This window comes from Mandrillus leucophaeus, unplaced genomic scaffold, assembly GCF_000951045.1.
Source record: "Mandrillus leucophaeus isolate KB7577 unplaced genomic scaffold, Mleu.le_1.0 Scaffold153, whole genome shotgun sequence".
NCBI lineage: Eukaryota > Metazoa > Chordata > Mammalia > Primates > Cercopithecidae > Mandrillus > Mandrillus leucophaeus.
Window position 1 is genome coordinate 2,097,706 of NW_012101510.1, and position 19,139 is coordinate 2,116,844.

At 48.2% G+C, this 19,139-nt stretch overlaps 1 protein-coding gene across 6 annotated transcripts in view; it reads right to left on the reverse strand.

Moving 5' to 3' along the window:
* The window catches only part of TOM1L2 (target of myb1-like 2 (chicken)), a 158,616-nt gene that overhangs the window by 51,004 nt on the left and 88,473 nt on the right, over window positions 1-19,139 (reverse strand). For 4 of the 6 annotated variants that reach the window (XM_011975271.1, XM_011975269.1, XM_011975268.1 and 1 more), the window contains exons 2-4: window positions 16,264-16,348; window positions 7,440-7,518; window positions 2,222-2,371 (exon numbers count right to left, since the gene is read on the reverse strand). In XM_011975271.1, coding sequence (XP_011830661.1) covers window positions 2,222-2,371; window positions 7,440-7,518; window positions 16,264-16,348 — 314 coding nt within the window. The remainder of the gene's footprint in view (window positions 1-2,221; window positions 2,372-7,439; window positions 7,519-16,263; window positions 16,349-19,139) is intronic. The other 2 variants (XM_011975272.1, XM_011975270.1) reach the window with 1 other exon arrangement.

A 19,139-nucleotide genomic window follows, 5' to 3' on the forward strand; every position in this document is an offset into this window, starting at 1 on the left:
TGGAATGTGTGGAGGGGTGATCCTGAATGGAAAGCTTGGAGGTGAGGGCAGGGTGTGCGAGGACAGGCATCCTTGGGGTAGAGGCGTGGGCCACAGTCAGTGAAGAAGGCTGTGTCTGCCCTCAGCCGTGGTCCCTACACAGTCAGCAGGGGCAGTGTAGTCCACACCCCTTGTGATAGCTGTGCTTGCCATGGGGTGGGCCGGCCACCCCGAGGCCCAGACAGGCTTCGGGGTCAGAAAGGACAGGACGTGCTTTGTGAGAAGCCACAATTTGTTTTCCTAACATGAATTCCTGGAGGTGTTGAGGTAGGGGAGTGCAGCCCCAGAACGAAGGGCTGTGGTAGGGTGGGGTATATGGGGAAGGTAAAGTACATGCACGTGTGCACGTGCACATGCGTGCGCGCGCGTGTGTGTGTGTGTGTGTGTGTGTGTCAGAGAGAGAGAGAGAGAAAGATGTTGGGTGGGCAGAATGGGGGCGAGGGACAACCCTAGGGGAAACATGGGAAGGCCTCCCAGAGCTCCTCAGAATTAACTACATTCACTCATTCATTATAAAGAAATACTGAACACCCGCTCTACACAATACACTGCTCTAGACCCTGGGGACATGATGTCCCTGGGTTCTTAGGGAAAGAAGAGTGAGGCAGACAAAAGAAATGTTAGCAAAGCCAGTCTTGAAGACCACAAAAAGGGATGATGTGAGACAGAGAGGGTGTGTGCTTAAAACCAGTGGGAGGCCTCCCATGTGAATGAGGAGGAGTCACTGCTCTGAAAGCTGGGGAAGGACGTTTCAGGCAGAGGGAAGTGAGCACAGGGAATGGACAGAGGCTCCTCTCCAGCTGCACACCTGACCCATCTGAGAGCCCGGACTGCCCCGGCACTCCACTTCCTGAATTCTCCGCTGCCTCTGCCTGGCTGCCTCCCTGTGGCCTTGCTGGAGCTCCATGCCCAGTCCTGGGATGGTCTCTCCTCTTGGCTCCCGCAGGCCCTTGTCTTGCCTGTTGACTTACGTGCCTTCTGCCCTGTCACCACGTGCTCTGTCTAAAACCCAGGTCTGCATACACCCCAGCACAGAGCCCTTCGATGGCTTCCCACTGCCTACAGGACCAAGCACGGCTCCTCAGCATGATGGCCACCGGCCTCTGGGCATCCTTCTGGCCCCATCTCCTGCCTGCTCCCCCGCCCCAAGCCCTGCCCCCAACATTCTTCATTACACCGCCTTCCCCACATAGTGGTCTTTACAACGTATCCACAAATTCCTTGATCCTCCTTTCTTCAAGAGATGGAGTTTATTTCCCCTACTCTTAGGCTAGGCCTGGTGACTCCCTTCTAACAAACAGAACATAACAGAAAAGATGGTAAGTGACTTCCAAGGCTAGGTCATCAAGACCAAATCTTGATGTCCACATGGTGATAAACTCAGGTCTCTTGACAATAGTCATCAAGGAACTGAGGCTTCCTGCCAACAGCCGTGTGGGTGCACCATGGTGGAAGTGGAACCTCCAGCTATAGTCGAGCCTTCAGACAATGCAACCTCAAGATAGACTCCAAGCCAGAATTGCCCAGCCAGCTGCTCCTGAATTCCTGGCCCACAGAAACTAAGAGATAATGAACATTTTCTGTTTGAAGCTACGTTTTGAGGTAATTTCGTAACAGAGCAAGTGATAACAAATACAACCCAAATATGCCAACTGCTCTCTTTGATGCATCTGGGCCTTTGCACATGCTATTCTCCCTGCCTGTGATGTCTCTCACACTGACTTTTCCACCAAACTCCCCATCATTCTTCAGGGTCCAACAGAAATGTCATCTCCTCAGTGAAACATCCCTTAAAACCATCCCCAGTCCCCCACCTTGCTCTGCCTGAACCAGAGTTGGCCCCTGCCCTGTGACCTCACCAAACCCGCATGTAGCTCCAACATGTTTCCTCCTACTCCACGTTTTCTCAGAGGCCTGTTGAGGCCACCCTACCTGACTTTGTGGGCAGCAGAGGGATGGCACCCAGAAAGCTTCAGGAAGGCTCTGTCAACTGGCTGGAGAGCCATCAATTAGAATTTCATTCCAGTGGGATGATTATTTTTTTTTAAGTATTTTGCACCAAATATTTAAATGTAGAAGCCCCCATTTTTTTTCCTCCAAATGGTGGGAGAGCATGAGGACTCATAAATAAGAGACTTCATCTTACTCTGTCCCAACAAATTGGGCAAGGGGTCCAACCTACCTGGATCAGAGCAAGCACTTTGTCCTGTACAATGGTGGGAGGGTTGTTCTTGGGAGAGATAATTTTGACCAGAACACTGTCGATGAAATCTCGGTTGGCCACAAGGATGTGGAAGCGGTGGCCACAGTTCTTCACACATGTCTCCAGCACCTGATGTGGGGAGGGAAGGAGAGGGGTCACCCCAGTGGGAGCTGGAGAAGACACTGGGAACTGAGGAGCACAGCTGAGTTTCCACCACCCGCTCTGTCTTGCTCCTAGATCAGCTTTCTGACACGTCTCCTCCAGAGCCAAACCTGCATGGCACACGCATTCCCACACTCCATTCTCCAGGGATGACAGCAGCCCCTTACTGACTGAAGTCTCCTGTCCCTGCACAATAATCAGGCAATTAGTTGGTAATTGAGGCACCAGTTTTGCATGAGAAGGATGCTAGTGTTTTAATGGGATCAAAATGACTGAGCGGTCCCTGAAAATTAGCATTTTAACTCCTCTCTCTGGGCCTCTGGGTATGAGGCATTAGCCAATGGGACATGGGCTCTGTCACAAGAGGAGGCTGCTATGACAGCTTGAATTGCTTCGTGAGTTACTGGCCCTTATATGTGAGAAAGCAAATGCACACACACATCCCCCACTCAACCCTGCTTCTGCAACCAAAATTGGCAATGACAAAGGATTTTCCACTCTTGACAAATGGTTTATGAACCTCAGCTGCCAGGTGACTTTAATGTCCATGTTTGATTCAGACCCTGCCTGCTTCTCCCTTATCTGGGAAAACAAGTGACACAGGCTTTAGCTGCTCAGAAAAGCCAGCATACTGGTTATGGCCAGATGGTCAGTGAGGGCTCGAATCTCAGCTCTGCCACTTTCTCCCTGAATGGCCCAGGACATATCTTTCTGAGCCTCAGCATCCTCATCTGTAAAGCAGAGATGATGAGCTCTCCTTTGCAAGACAGTTGGAAAGATTAGCAAGAATACATTCAAAGCATAAGCCAGGCGTAGTGGCTCATGCCTGTAATCCCAGCACTTTCAGAGGCCGAGGTGGGCAGATCACCTGAGGTCAGGAGTTCAAGACCAGCCTGGTCACCATGGCGAAGCCCTGCCTCTACTACAAATACAAAAACTACCCAGGCTTGGTGGCACGTGCCTGTAATCCCAGCTACTTGGGAGGTTGAGGCAGGAGAATCGCTTGAACCTGGGAGGCAGAGGTTGCAGTGAGCCGAGATCGTGCCATTGCACTCCAGCTCAGGAAACAGAACAAAACTCTGTCTCAAAAACATACATACATACATACATACATACATACATAAAATAATGCACCTAGCAAAGCATCCTGTATAGGGGAGGTGCTCAATAACTGATGACCATGATTACGTGATTACATGATTACTATTCAGAAGGCTGCTGTACACACAAGGAAGAGGATGGCCTCTTATCCTCCCATAGGACAGGTGTGTAGCCTCTTGGAATTCGGAGGTACTAACTGGGAGGAGCTCTCTGAACTTCCCAGCACTCTGTAAAGTAACCCATAGGATTACCTGGCCCTTTCCATGCCACCAGCCCCCAGTGCCACAGTCTGCTAACTGGGGAATGCCTCCTCAAAACGATGTCACCAGCAACAGGGAACATTTCTGACTACCTCAGTTATTCTCATTTGCTCAGACTAATCCAACCACTGGTTAACTTCCGCAGCCATCCCACAGGGCTGGGTCCAAGCAATTGGGCTTTACCTGGACAAATCACAGCTGTAAAGAAAGGTCCATAACTGGAACACTGACTGAATGCGACTATATTCCAGGCACTATGAGAGATCCTTCCATAACATATGGAATGTTATCCAGTTCTCACAACTAATTACTTCTCCTTAAGTGGACCTTAATATCCCATGTTTTAGAGTTAAGTGGTTTAGAAAGATGAAGACATTGATCTAGGTACAAATTGTCAGTCAGTGCCAGAAGGAGCACAGGAACTGTGATCAGCCTTCTCTGGAGCCCCAGTCTCCTTACCCACCTTGAGGCCACAGGGCCATCCCTCCCTCACAGCTTTCCTCCAAGCAGCCACATCAGCTGAGAGTGCCTCAGATGACAAACAACACGTGTTACCTTTACTGTTCCCTCATTTGGTCCTTGAAATAACCCTGTAAGGTGGGAACCATCCCATTTTAGAGATGAGGAAGCGGAGGATCAGAGGTACCATGTAACTTAACCTAGGAGGCCAAAGCTGGGAATCCCATGCCAGGCAGCTCGCAGCCAGCCAGAATCGTTCCTTGCCTCGCTGCTGGCTGCACCTTAGGAGGCCCCGGGTTCCTGTGGGCTTGCCAAGGAAGACTCTGGAGGTTGGCACCCTCAGGGCCTCTGAGCAACCATAGGTTTTACTGAGCCAAGGAGGCATTTTCCTTTCTGAGTCTCTGCTTGTGCCTGATTCTGGTAACCATGAGGTAACTGGCATTCACTCTCTCGCAGTGATCCATGGGGGCACTGAGATGAACCAGAGGGGTTCGTTCTGCCCTCAAGAAGGCACCCTTCTCTCTAGGATTCTCTAAAACCTTCCTCCCAACTCAGGCAGTGGGGTGTTGGGGTCAAGGCAGATGGCAAGAAGTATGCTTTATTTTGTGAGAAGCAGGTGGGAAAGGCGAGGCTGCAGTTATGAGTAGGAAAGAGAATTGGAAAAAGAGGCATAGGTCTGAGGAGCGGGGCAGCCTGGGGCTCCACTCCACTCTCAGAGCAGCAGTGGGCAGGAACCACTGCCTGCCTTTAGGGAAATACATTCTTAGTTTCTCCTGCACAGCAGTCCTCAAGGTCAGTGTGTTCCAGCCTGGCCTTGGAAGTGTGCTGGACAGAGATGCACGTGTCACAGAGCAGCCCCAAAGCCTATCTGAGCAGGAGATATAGGAGGTCCTCCCTGGGCTGGCAAGAGCCACTTTAGGCCACCCTGTCAAATAGGACCCTGGCAGATTTGTCCCTATGGGTTGAAAGGCATGAAACATACAGTGGTAATTTTCCAGAATGAAGCCAAAAGCCATGGAGAAAGCAAAAGGGGCCTCTAAGCAATCAGAAATGATGTTTAAGTCCACAAACGAAGACACAAGCAGAGAGCCCCTCAGGGCTTCTTACTAACTTATTTTGGGTAAATATTAACAATCTTGGTGGGTACAGATATGAAGTCAGGAAAGGGCCACAAGAAACAGGAGGACCGAAAGACACTAACAGAGTAAGTGAAGCCCTAACAGCAGACGTGAGACCATGCAAAGTGCACTAGGATGGGGCCTCGGACGGCAGCCCTGCACATTTCACAGGCCTCCCAAAGGCATGGCTGGGTTTGTAGTGAAGCCCTAACCCACAGGAAAGGTCAAAGCGTCAAAGAGTGTCCATCATGCCCTGCTAGAGGAAGGCAAGTAAATGCAGAGTTCCCTTTAGAAAAATTTTCATTCAACACGATTACCATGAAGTTGGGTGTGTAAATGGAGAAGTTTTAGATAGCAGTAAAATGCCCTGACATATCAGAGCTAATTCCCTGGTGATATGAGTTATTGAAAGCCATTCGTTTTGGGCATCACTCCTGGTTTAGTGAATGCTGCGGCTCAAATTCTGAGAAAAAAAATAAATAAAAGCTTTAATTCCCTATTTCTCAACCAGTCTTTTCTCCTTTATTATTCAAATCCCAATTCCCTGGCAATACTCTCTTAATAAGTTTTGGGGTTTCGCTTGGGCAAAAAATCCAAACAGGTTCTCTGCTTTAAAAGGAAACATAGTTGTTTTGGAAAAATAACCTACTATTTCAAAGCCCCAGAGAAGTCGACCTGGTGACCTGTCACAGTTTCTATTTTAAGAACTCACTGTGGCCCAGATTTTGCCACATCTGAAAAACTGTTAGTTCTCAAGACAGAAATAACACCTGAAGTCGTCTTTAAATTCTCTGACAGCTTTGGTAAGGGCAAAAATCTGGTCTGTTTCTTTCTGAAAAAAATCACTTGGCTGACTTTTTCAAGAGTCTTTGTAGCTATTTTCAGTTTTTACCCCATGCGAAAGACCACTTTATGATGGCAATCCATAGCTCAGTACCTCACTAGCTGTGAAGGCTGAGTAAAACTCCAGACCTCTCTGAGCCTCAGTTTCCTCATCTGTATGAGGGGGATAGTGAAATCTCTTTTGAATGGTGGTTGTAAACATCTTCATTAATGTCCAAAAAGCTCAGCACAGACCCAGGCAGGGGCAGGGGCAGGTATTCAATAGGTGGAACTTTTTTTTTTTTAAAGACATAGGCTCGGCTGGGCGCGGTGGCTCAAGCCTGTAATCCCAGCACTTTGGGAGGCCGAGACGGGCGGATCACGAGGTCAGGAGATCGAGACCATCCTGGCTAACATGGTGAAACCCCGTCTCTACTAAAAAATACAAAAAACTAGCTGGGTGAGGTGGCAGGCACCTGTAGTCCCAGCTACTCAGGAGGCTGAGGCAGGAGAATGGCGTAAACCCGGGAGGCAGAGCTTGCAGTAAACTGAGATCCGGCCACTGCACTCCAGCCTGGGCGACAGAGCAAGACTCCGTCTCAAAAAAAAAAAAAAAAAAAAGAAAGACATAGGCTCACTCTGTTGCCCAAGCTGGAGTGCAGTGGTGCAATGTCAGCTCACTGCAACCTCCACCTCCTGAGTTCAAGCGATTCTCCTGTCTCAGACTCCCGAGTAGGTGGGACTACAGGCATGCACCACCATGCCTGGCTAATTTTTGTAGTTTTAGTAGAGACGGAGTTTCACTATGTTGGCCAGGCTGGTCTTGAACTCCTGACCTTGTGATCGTCCTGCTTCGGCCTCCCAAAGTGCTGGGATTACAGGCATGAGCCACCGCGCCTGGCCAACATTTTTATAAAGAGGAAACTGATATCTAGAGAAGGAGTTGGTCTCAGTCTCCGAGCAGGCTGGTGGCAGAAAAGGGACCCACTCAAAATCTTTAGCTCCTCTGCTCTGGCCTTCTGTACCTGACAGCACTGCACATACCTTATCTTCTGCTGGTATACATTTACCAAACTGAAGCTCACTACTCCCTGTTTCAGAGGACAGGAAAACCCAAAGGCAATACCAGAAGGCTTTGCTGGACTCCGGTGGTCCAGGCACCAAGCCATTCAGAGGTTGTGCTGAGTGGGCAGAGGGAAGGCCCTGTGAGGGGGGCAAGGCCAGGAGCAAGGAGTTCCCCAGATGACTTCCCTCCCCAAGGAGAATAGCACTCACTGTTAATGCCAGCATCACCTCTCTGTAGTTCCGATTCCCATTGAGCCGCTTCTTCAGGGCTCGAATGGCATCCTTTGGCCTGGAAAAAAGAACAGACATATAAAGATACTTACAATCTCACTTGAGGACACGATCCTACAGATATGTGAACTAGCATATATGCAAGACTATTCGCCGGCTGCAGCATGTTTGTAAATGTAAAATACTGGGAACAAACTGAATGTCCGTCAATACACAACAGGTTAAATTAAACCATTGACACAATGGAATACTATGCAGCTGCAAAAAAAGAATAAAGAAACTCATGTACCAATATGGACCAAACTCAAAGACATGTGCATAAAGTTCTTTGCATAACAGTGTACAAAGCTTGCTATTAGTTGAGTTATAGAAGGAAAGCAAACGTACATAGCACACATGTCAGCGTAAGGAAGAGACTCTCTAGAAGGAGCTATAACAATCTGGTAACTGTGGCTGCCCCTAAGGAAAGGAACAAAAGGGGGAGGGAGGTTTTTCCCTGGACTGCCTTTTTGTGGACCTTTTGAATTCCGTATCACATGCAAGTATTACTATTCAAAACCATAACTAACCCACTGGTGTGTGGGTACATAGAAGAGAGTTTTTCCAGAGAAACCATAAGAGAGATAGAGAGAGTGCCAGGTACTTATGAGCCCTGGATGCCCGGCTCTTCCTGAATTCCATGGAACTCCTTTTCCCAGAGAAAGTTTAAGTGAGTCTCCTTAAAACCCAACAAGTTTGGCCCAGCGCGGTGGCTCAAGCCTGTAATCCCAGCACTTTGGGAGGCCGAGATGGGCGGATCACGAGGTCAGGAGATCGACACCATCCTGGCTAACACGGTGAAACGCCGTCTCTACTAAAACATACAAAAAACTAGCCGGGCGAGGTGGCAGGTGCCTATAGTCCCAGCTACGTGGGAGGCTGAGGCAGGAGAATCACTTGAACCTGGGAGACGGAGGCTGCAGTGAGCTGAGATCATGCCATTGTACACCAGCCTGGTGATAAGAGCAAAACTCCATCTCCAGAAAAATAAAAAAGAGAAAGTGTGCCCAGCGCTGTGGCTCATTCCTGTAATCCCAGCACTTTGGGAGGCCGAGGTGGGTAGATCACTTGAGGTCAGTAGTTCAAGACCAGCCTGGCCAACATGGTGAAACTCTGCCTCTACTAAAAAATACAAAAATTAGCTGGGTGTGGTGGCAGCTGCCTGTAATCCCAGCTACTTGGGAGGCTGAGGCAGGAGAATGGCGTGAACCTCGGAGGCGGAGCTTGCAGTGAGCTGAGATCCGGCCACTGCACTCTAGCCTGGGTGACAAAGCAAGACCCCATCTCAAAAAAAACAAAACAAAAGAAAAAAAACACCCAACAAGTTTTGTGTTTTTAGGTGACAGATCTGAGGTGGATTCCCAGAGAAAATCTTGTAGAATTATAGATGGTACTCAGTTCACAAATGGGCCATGTCCAAAAGTTGGAGTGGAGTTGTTTGGAAGTTGGAGTGAGTTCTTCCTTAATTATTGTTATACCTTAGAGTTAGGATTCCCAGCCAGCCCTCTAAGTACACGTATTACGTGTAGGTCTTGTGTCTAACATGTAATTTAATTTATTCTAACTCAGGATTCAACAAAGCTGTGGGCCTAGGAGCTGCCCCTGGCACAAAGCCCCTGTGCAGACCCATTACCCTATGCTCTGAGGAGCCCCTAGTCTGGCTGTGGGCCACCAGCCTGGCCAACATGGTGAAACTCTGCCTCTACTAAAAAATACAAAAATTAGCTGGGTGTGGTGGCAGCTGCCTGTAATCCCAGCTACTTGGGAGGCTGAGGCAGGAGAATCACTTGAACCTGGGAGACGGAGGCTGCAGTGAGCTGAGATCATGCCATTGTACACCAGCCTGGTGATAAGAGCAAAACTCCATCTCCAGAAAAATAAAAAAGAGAAAGTGTGCCCAGCGCTGTGGCTCATTCCTGTAATCCCAGCACTTTGGGAGGCCGAGGTGGGTAGATCACTTGAGGTCAGTAGTTCAAGACCAGCCTGGCCAACATGGTGAAACCCTATCTCTACTAAAAATACAAAAAAATTAGCTGGGTATGGTGGTGTGTGCCTGTAGTCCCAGCTATTTTGGAGGCTGAGGCAAGAGAATCACTTGAACCTGAGAGGTGGAGGTAGCAGTGAGCCAAGATCATGCCACTGCACTCCAGCCTGGGTGACAGAGTGAGACTCCATCTCAAAAAGAAAAAAAAAAAGAAAGAAAGTGAAAGGAGCAAGGCTTCTGAAAGAAAATTTTAAAACACCCTGAATCACCTGTTTCCCATTCCCAGCTTGACATATGGCTGCCCTGCAGGAATTCGTGGCCCCTGGGTCAAAGGGCTGATGAGACAGACACAAGGCTCCACGGGGACTGGGCCCAAGGCCAACTATGTCTGTAGTATGGCTGCCATTTCCAAAAGGGGATGCTGATTTCTGCAAATACGGGACTTAACCGGCTCTCTGCTTTGAGGGCTGTTTGTGGCCTGAGAGCTGAAATTCCGTGGCTACTGGCCAAGAGCATGGACTGATATCCTCTCTCCAAGGCTCTGCCAAACCACCGCTGTCCCTGACCCACAGCTGCCACAACCCTCAGTCCTATCTCTCTTCTGTCCTCTTGAACTTTCATGGAACAGGAAAATAGGAAGAGCGCCTCAGGGCTGCAATCACTTCTGGCTGGCCGAGGACCAGTACACTCAGGGCTCTCCTGGTGTGGGGGCCACAGGGTGGGAAATCAGACAGTCAGCAGGTTCCTGGATGAGGTTTAAAATGAAAATTCATCCACAGGCTGTGGGAAGTACTGGCTGAGAGTAATGGGTGAGCACAAAAGCAAGTATTTATCTCTCTCCCCGGGGGAGAAGCTTCAGAGAGGAGGATCAAAGTCATGTCAAAGGAATCACAAAGTTTCAAGAAGCTGCAGCAGATTAGATAGTGTGGAGTTGGAAACCAGGAGAAGAGACAGAAGCGTGTGTCAAGAGCCAAGAGGGAGCAGAAAGAAAGGATCAGGAAGAATCAGTGGCCTGTGTTGAGAAGGCACCAAGCCCTAGCAGCTTTTCCTAGCAGGCTCCTCATGCAGTGCTCACAGCCTTGTGATCTGGCCTCTGGGCCATGATCAGGCTCCTCAAAGTCTCCCTGGACCCTGGACTTACAAGAACTCTTCCCTGATCCCCAAACAAGCCTCCTGTCATCCCTCCAGCCACAGCCTTTATATTGTCCTTCAGCTTCAGTACTACTCTCTGGAAAAGCTTTCTCCTCATCACCCCCAAGGAGGACACGGCTACCCCTCTGCCATCACCCGAAACACCCCCTCCCCATTATTATCTTGCTCTATTGTATGTCTTCAGTTTCTCCTCTGTGCCCTCTCCAGCTTAGAAGGTAGAACACAGACAAAGATTCTATGAGCTGAGGAGGGTCCAGAGATGGCCATGAAAACGACCCAGGTCAGGGGGTCCTCATGAGAGGGGCACATCCGAGTCACCTGGAGTGCAATTCCCAAATCCACAAGCTGTGCCTTCATTGGGTAGATCTGGGGTGAGGCCTGGAAAACAGAGTCTAAAACAGTCCCAGCTGGGTGCTGCGGCTCACGCCTGTAATCCCAGCACTTTGGGAGGCCAAGGCAGGCGGATTACCTGAGGTCAGGAGTTCAAGACCAGCCTGGCCAACATGGTGAAACCCTGTCTCTACTAAAAATACAAAATTAGCTGGGCGTGGTGGTGCATACCTGTAATCCCAGCTACTCAGGAGACTGAGGCAGGAGAATTGCTTAAGTCTGGGAGGCAGTGGCTGTGGTGAGCTGAGATCGCACCATTGCACTCCAGCCTGGGCAACAAGAGCAAAACTCCACCTCAAAAATAAATAAATAAAAAGAGTCCTAGGTAGCTTATTCAGCCAGCCACTCCTGGTTAATGCCTGAAGGACTGTCATACAAGGCCTTAGGCATCAGCATTCCTTAGGCCGATGGTGACTTCAGCTCTGGACATTAGGGAAAGCCCAGGGAGAGGCCTTTGGGGCAGTTTACCAATCTGCACCCACCAGGACCACAGCCTCCCATTGGTAAAGCATTGTATAAATATAAGAAGTACAGGCAGCACTTCAGTGGCTGTAGCCAGGTGACCCTGTGCTTGCATCCTGCATGTGCCCTTCCAAGTTGTGCTGCAAGGCCTTTGGCAAGTGACCAAACTACTCAGCCTCAGTTTCCTTAACACTGAAACAGGCTGTCACTACCATATAGAACTGTTGGGGGTAGGGGTCGCTGCTTGGGATGAGGCACTGCAGGGCTGGACACAGGGCCTGGCACATGGCAAGTGCTCAGAGATGGCAGAGAGGGTAAGGGCAGTGAATCCACAGAGATCATCACCAAGACTGGGCAGATAACTGACACCCAAATGAAAGTGATGACAAAAGTCAAGGGCAATGGAAATCTTTAAAGGGAAATAGTAAATCCATATATAAAGTATGGATATGAAGATACAGTTATGTAGCCAGATACTTCATGTATATTTAGTCCTTTAATTCTCATAACAACCCTATGAGATAGGTATTATTGGCAACCCCATTTTATAAATGAGGAAATGGGACACAGACACAGGGAGATGAAGTAACTCACACAGGATCGCACAATAAGCGAGTGGTGACCTAGGACTGCTCCAGGCTGGGGTGTCCACCTTCCTCCCCTTTATCCACCTGCCTCATCTGGCTGATACCCTGGCACTCTGTAAGACTCCAGTCTGGTGTCACTTCCTCCAAGAAGGCTTTGCTGCCAAAAGTCCCAAGGCTGACCATTGCCACTGCACTAGTGTCCATAGCTATACATAGCTTTTCTCTCTCTCCCTGCCCCCCACCCAGCACTTGTTATGCCGTGTTATGCTTATGTTTATATGCCTGCATTCCTCATCAGACTGTGAGTGCCTTAGAGACTTTGTTCATTTATTCACTTATTTAACAAATATTTATTAACAGCTAATCAAATGCATTGTGCTAGGTGCTAGGGACAAAATGGTGAGTAAAACAGATGGAAATCCTGTCTTCATGGAGCTCACAGCCTTGTGGGGGTTACAGGGCAAGACAGACACTAACAACCGTCCCACAGATCTATAAGTTTAAACTGTGATGAGCATCAGTACAACACAGGTTATGAACTCATATAACAGAGGACTTGTCCAAATCAGGAGGGAAGGGGGTTAGGGAAATGAGATTCAAACTGAGAGATTCAGTGAATGACGGGCTCTACTTAGTGAGAGAGATGACGAGAACAGAAGGGACGGCAGGTCAGAGGCCCTTCAGGGAGGGCGCAAAGGGGTGGGTGGGGCGCCCTACTGTCAGTTCAACTTGTGGGAGTTTCTTCCACTTAGGAAGATATTTTTTTTTTTTTTAAGATATGGGGTCTCACCACATTTCCTAGGCTGGTCTCAAACATCTGGGCTCAAGCAATCCTCCCGCCTCAACCTCCTGAATAGCTGGGACTACAGGCATGAGCCACTGCACCTGGCTAGGAAGAGATTTTGGAACACCTCACAGCAGAAGCAAGGAGAAAACATTCTCAGGAATCACTGAGGTGCTCTCAGTCAAAAAGGTAGCAACAGGAGATTTAGCCACTTGAAGAGGAAGATGTGTGTGACCAACCTTCTGGGAACTGAGGATTTGAAAAAGAAGGCATGGCCCCTTCAGAATGAGGAAGCTCCTGGGGTTCCTGGGCTTCCTGCTCTCAAGCCATAGAGATATTTGAGCAATTCACTGGAAGATAAGAGTTGCCAACGTATTTGTATATTGCTCAAATCTGTAGAGAATTTCAAGCTGCGCCCAGGAATGTGGAAAATTCAAGGAGCTGAAAGATCAGCGGGGTTGAAGAGCTCAAAGCGGAGCTGCCGAGGGGTCTGGGGCTCCTCAGGAGGGTACCAGTTAGGGTTTTTACCCTAAGTGTCTGTGAAGGCCCTGAAGGCTTGTTAGCAAGGGATCAACTTGCTGGTTCAGCAGCAGGAAGGGACAGGAGGGAAGGGGCCGAAGCAGAGGTCCACCTCTAGGGTAAAGCGCAGACACCAGAGAATGTGGCACCTGACCCTGACTACCTTTCCAGCTGCATTCCAGACACTCCCGCTCCCCCAACATCACCCTGTCTACCCTAGACCACTTGTATCCCTTGACACACTGGCCCTTTTGACGTCACCCTTGGCTACGGGACACATTTCTCCTGCCATCCTGGAAGACAGTCCCTCCACGAGGCATTTGTACCCACCTTTCCCTCTGGGACCATGGTATCAGGGACAGGCCTTGGCCACAGCCCTTCCCAGTCCCTCCAGGTGAGCCTTCAAGGGCAGGCTGGAACGTTCACCTTGGCATCCTGCAGCTGCTATACCTCCGCCGCTGGGGGTCAGTAAACATGGCCGGATGACTGGACAAACAAGTGAATGAGTGGTGTGTGAGGAGGACGTGAGGAAGGTAGCCACTCTGAGCCCGGTGATGATGGCATTAGAGATGTGTAGTCCCTAACAACTATTTGTGAGTCACATCTGTGTGCCAGGTACCAAGCTGATCACCTATATTTAGCTGGTGAAAATATGCCACCTTTCACCAAAGACTCCCACGTTTTCATCCACTGCAGGCCACTGCCCCCAACTCAAGTTCCCTGTACAGTTCCCTGTCACATCTTCCAGGAGCTTGGCTGGCAGCACAGATCTACTCCTGATCTCTGCTCCCCAGCCTGTTCCACCTCAGGAAACAGCAGCTCCATCCCATGGCTGTTCAGGCCCTGAGCCTTGCAATTTCCCTTGACTCTTCATTCCTTTCCCATGTCTGCCAATTTCATTGGTTCTACCTTCTAACACATTCAGAATCCCATTACTTCTAACCATCATCTCACACCAGTATTACTGTGATAACCTCCTCACTGGGTTTTCTTTCTTCTTTTCTTTTTCTTTTTAGAGACAGAGTCTTACTCTGTCCCCCAGACTAGAATGCAGTGACACCATCCTAGTTCATCACAGCCTTGAACTCCTAGGTGTAAGCAATCTTCCTGCCTCAGCCTCGTACAGTGCTGGGATTACAGGTGCATGCCACTATGCCAGGCTGTCGCTGGGTTTTCTGCATCTGTCCTTGGTCTGCCCCCAGCCAGACCACTCTAAACAAATAGATTGACCTCTTTCCAACAAGAGTGGGACCATACCCCTTCTCTGCTTGAATCTCCAAAAAGGTTGAAGCCAGAGTCGCTCTGGTTCTACATGGCCCTGCATTATCTGGATCCCCAATATGTCACTAACTTCTTCTCCAGGTACCCTCTTCTTTGACCACTCCACTCCGGGCCCATTAGCCACCTTGCTATTTCTCAAACACATCAGACACCCCCTGTCCCAGGACTTCTGGGTTTGCTGTTCCATGAGCCTTGACAGTTCTTCCCTTGTATAATCCTCACCCCCTACACCCTCATCTCCTTTAAGTCTTTGTTCAATATCACCTTCTAAATGAGACTTTTCTGTTGTTTTGTCTTTTCTTTTTGAGACAGGGTTTTTCTCTGTCACCAAAACTGGAGTGCAGTGGCATGCTCATGGCTCACTGCAGCCTCGACCTCCTGGGCTCAAGTGATCCTCCCACCTCAGCCTCCCAAGTAGCTGGGACTACAGGTATGCACCACCAGGCCTGGCTAACTTTTGTATTTTTTGTAAATACAAGATTCAACTGTGTTCCCCAGGCTCGTCTCGAATTCCTAGGCTCAAGCGACTAGCCCACCTTGGCCTCCCAAAGTGCTAGGATTACAGATGTGAGCCACCCAACCCAGTCAAGACTTTTCTTGATCACTCTATTTAAAATTGCTAATTCCTAGCCACCTCTCTCCCCATCTCCCTTCCACAGTCTTGTCCTCATCTGACCAGGTTATATGTTTAATTATCTTGTTTATGGCCTGCCTCCCTACTACTCTAGAATGGTAGCTCCCCAAGGGGAAGGAATCTATCTTGTTCACTGCTGTGTCCTCAGTATTTACAATAGGCCTGGCACAAGGTAGTCATTTGAGAAATATTTGCTGCATGAAAACAGGACCAAGCTTGAGAGGCTGGTCCCCAGTTCACACATGGCAAGGCTAGAGTGACAGTGCTGCGATGCCAGCCCAGGGATGCCTGAGTCCCAACTGCTCTCCTTGCCACTCTGAAAATGGTTTAAGAGGGCATGGCTACAGTAAAGTAAGCGTTAGTGGTATGGACAGAGGGCTAAATACAGACCAATTTGGAGGAAGTACAAATTGAGTGCAGCTATAAAACAAAAGAAGAGGATACAGGAAATAACAACAGGAACGGATCCAGCAGTGCAGGAATGCAGGAGGGGCAACGTGGCCTAAGTCCACTCATGCCGCTTTCCCACTCCCGGCTGTGTCTGCTCCATGCCCTGGACCTCCCTCCATGGACACTGTGGTGCTCTCTGACTCCCGGCAAACCAGGGCAGAGATAGGCAGTGAAGGAGAGGCAGAGGCCAGGAAGGAGGGGAGGGAAGAGGTGACACTTGGGCTGCAGAGACTAATGGCCACTGGGAACCAAGTAATCAAGCAGCTTCATTTCTACTTGTGATTAAAAGCAGGTGATTAAAAGAGGTGTCTCTGTTCTACCTCCAGCACTGCCACTGGGCAAGTGGGGGAGGGATGAAGACAAAAAGGACAGATAATTCAGAGTGTCAGCTTATTCAATGCCAAACCAAACAGACTAGAACACAAAACAAAAACTAAAATCTGCCACCCTCAGGCCCTGACAAGCTTTGAGTGGCCCCTAAAAGCTGAGAGAGGCTTCCCAGGAGAGGGGGGCACACGTACCCTTCCTCCGTCTCATTGATGATGTCACAGATCTCCATATTCAATGTCCAATCCTCACTTTGCAGGGAGCCATCTGTTGCCTTTTCTGTGAAATCAGAGAGAAAATGGGTTTACATTTCTCCTGGAATAAGTGGGCCTTGGCAGGAAATGGGAAGAGACCAGAACCACCACATTCTCATCCCAAGCAGATGGGCTGAGCCAACAGAGCCATTCTAGGGGTGCTATTATCACAAGAGAACACCCGGGAAAGGTCCTGGCCTGAAGGCTGGAGTTTATAACTAGGTTCTTCATTCACCAAACTCTAGACTGAAAAGCTTATGACAGGCCTAAGCCATCAAAAATCACCCCAAACATGAGGATATTAGGTTTATGAACCCACAGAGTCTGGAGCCAAACTACCTACCAAACTAGGTTCAAATACAGGCTCTACTGCTTACTAGTTGTGTGGTCTTGAGTAAGTTACTTAACTTCTAGGTGCCAAAGCTAGTGAAAACAACAGTACTTACCTGATATATGTTATGAAAATTAAATGGGTTGATATACATGAAACACTTAGAACAGAGCCTGGCACACAGTGCTATACAGGTATTTGCTATTGGGATTATTAAAAATCAATTGCTGTAGTTAAAAACTACATTTCAGATAAGGGGGAGAAAGAAAGGACCATCAGTTATTAAGCCACTGTAGGCATGGTGTTGGGTGCTTCATGTACATTATTTTATCTCATCCACAAAATGACTTTCTGACCATTCAGTGAGGAAAGGACAGTATTTTCAACAAATGGTGCTGTGAAAATTGGATTGCCACATGCAAAAGAATGAACTTGGACCCTTTATCTTATAACATATACAAAAATTTACTCCAAATGGATCAAAGACATAAATGTAAGAGCTCAAACTAAAAAACGCCTAAAAGAAAACATAGTGAAAAAGCTTCGTGACACTAGATTCGGCAATCATCTCACGGATATGACACCAAAAGCAGAGGCAACAAAAGAAACATTTTGAACTACATCAAAATAAAAACTTCTAGGCATCAAAGGACACAACAGAGTGAAAAGGCAACCTGCAAAGGAAGAAAATATTTGCAAAATTATATATATGATAAGGGGTTAATATCCAGAAGATGTAAGTAACTCCTATAACTTAACAACAAAAAACCCCAAACTATGCAATTAAAAAATGGGAAAGGACTTGAATGATATTTCTCTAAAGAAGATATACCAATGGCTAACAGGTATATGAAAAGAGGTTCAACATCACGAAGCATTAGGGAAGTGCAAGTCAAAACCACAATGAAACATCACCTCACACCCATTAGGATGGCTCCTATCGAAAAAGTAGAAAATAACAAGTGTTGGCAAGGATATAGACAAATTGGAACCCTTTTACACTTTTGATGGGAATGTAAAATGGTACAGCTGCTATGGAAAACAGGATGGTAGTTAAAACATAGAATTACCCAGCAAGGAACAGTGGCTCATGCCTGTAATCCCAGCACTTTGGGAGACCGAGACGGATGGATGGATCACCAGGTCAGAAGATTGAGACCATCCTGGCTAACATGGTGAAACCTAGTCTCTACTAAAAAAAGTATAAAAAGTTAGCCGGGCTTGGTGGCGGGCACCTGTAGTCCCAGCTACTCAGGAGGCTGAGGCAGGAGAATGGCATGAACCTGAGAGGCGGAGCTTGCAGTGAGCCGAGATCGCACCACTGCACTCCAGCCTGGGCGACAGAGCGAGACTCCATCTCAAAAACAAAACAAACAAACAAACAAAACACAGAATTACCCTATGATCTAGCAATTTCACTTCTGAGTATATACCCAAAAGAACTGAAAGCAGGGCCTTGAGGAGATATTTGCAGAGTCATGTTCATAGCAGCAATAGTCACAACAGTCAAAAGATTTGTAAACAGCCTGTGTCCATCAGCTAATGAATGGATAACCCAAATGGATATACATAAAATGGAACATTATTCAGCCTTAAAAAAGGAAGGAAATCCTATTGCATGCACAATATGGCTGAACCTTGAAGGCCTTGTGCTAAGTGAAATAAGCCATTCACCAAGACAAACACAAGATGATTCCACTTACATTAGGTACCTAAAATAGTCAAATTTAAAGACAGAAAGCAGAATGGTGGTTGCCAGAGGCCGTTGGGGGGTGCGGGGGAATGGGGAGTTATTGTTTAATGAACACAGAATTTCAGTTTGGGGAAAATGAAAGAGTTCTGGACATGGGTGTGGATGGTTGCACACAATGTGAACATACCTAATGCCACTGAACTGTACACTTTAAAATGGTTAAAATGGGCCAGGCAAGACGGCTCACACCTGTAATCTCAGAACTTTGGGAGGCTGAGGCAGGAGGGTTACTTGAATCCAGGGTTTGAGAACAGCCTGGGCAACACAGCAAGACATTGTTTCTACGAAAAATTTAAAAATTAGCTGGGTATACCGGCTTGTACCTGTGGTCCTAACTACTAATGAGGCTGAGGCAGGAAGATTGCTTAAGTCCAGGAGTTTGAGGCTGCAGTGAGATATGACTGAGCCACTGCATTCCAGCCTGGGTGACAGAGTAAGACCCTGTCTCTTAAAAAACTTCTTGTTTAATGGTTAAAATGACAAATTTAATGTTACATATATTTTAAAAACCACCACCAAAAAAGACAAAAATTACACACAGGTCAATGGACTGTTGGGTAAGGGAGTAGCAGGGTGGGGATCAGAGATCATTTGGGTCTGCAGTCTCCTTTGACAGGAAACCTGGGGCCTGCAGAAGCAAAGGGAAAGGTCCCGGAGCTCAGGATCCTCAGTGGTAGAGCCAGGACCAGAGCCAGGGTCACTTGACTCCCTTCCCCCTCTGGGCTGTGAGCT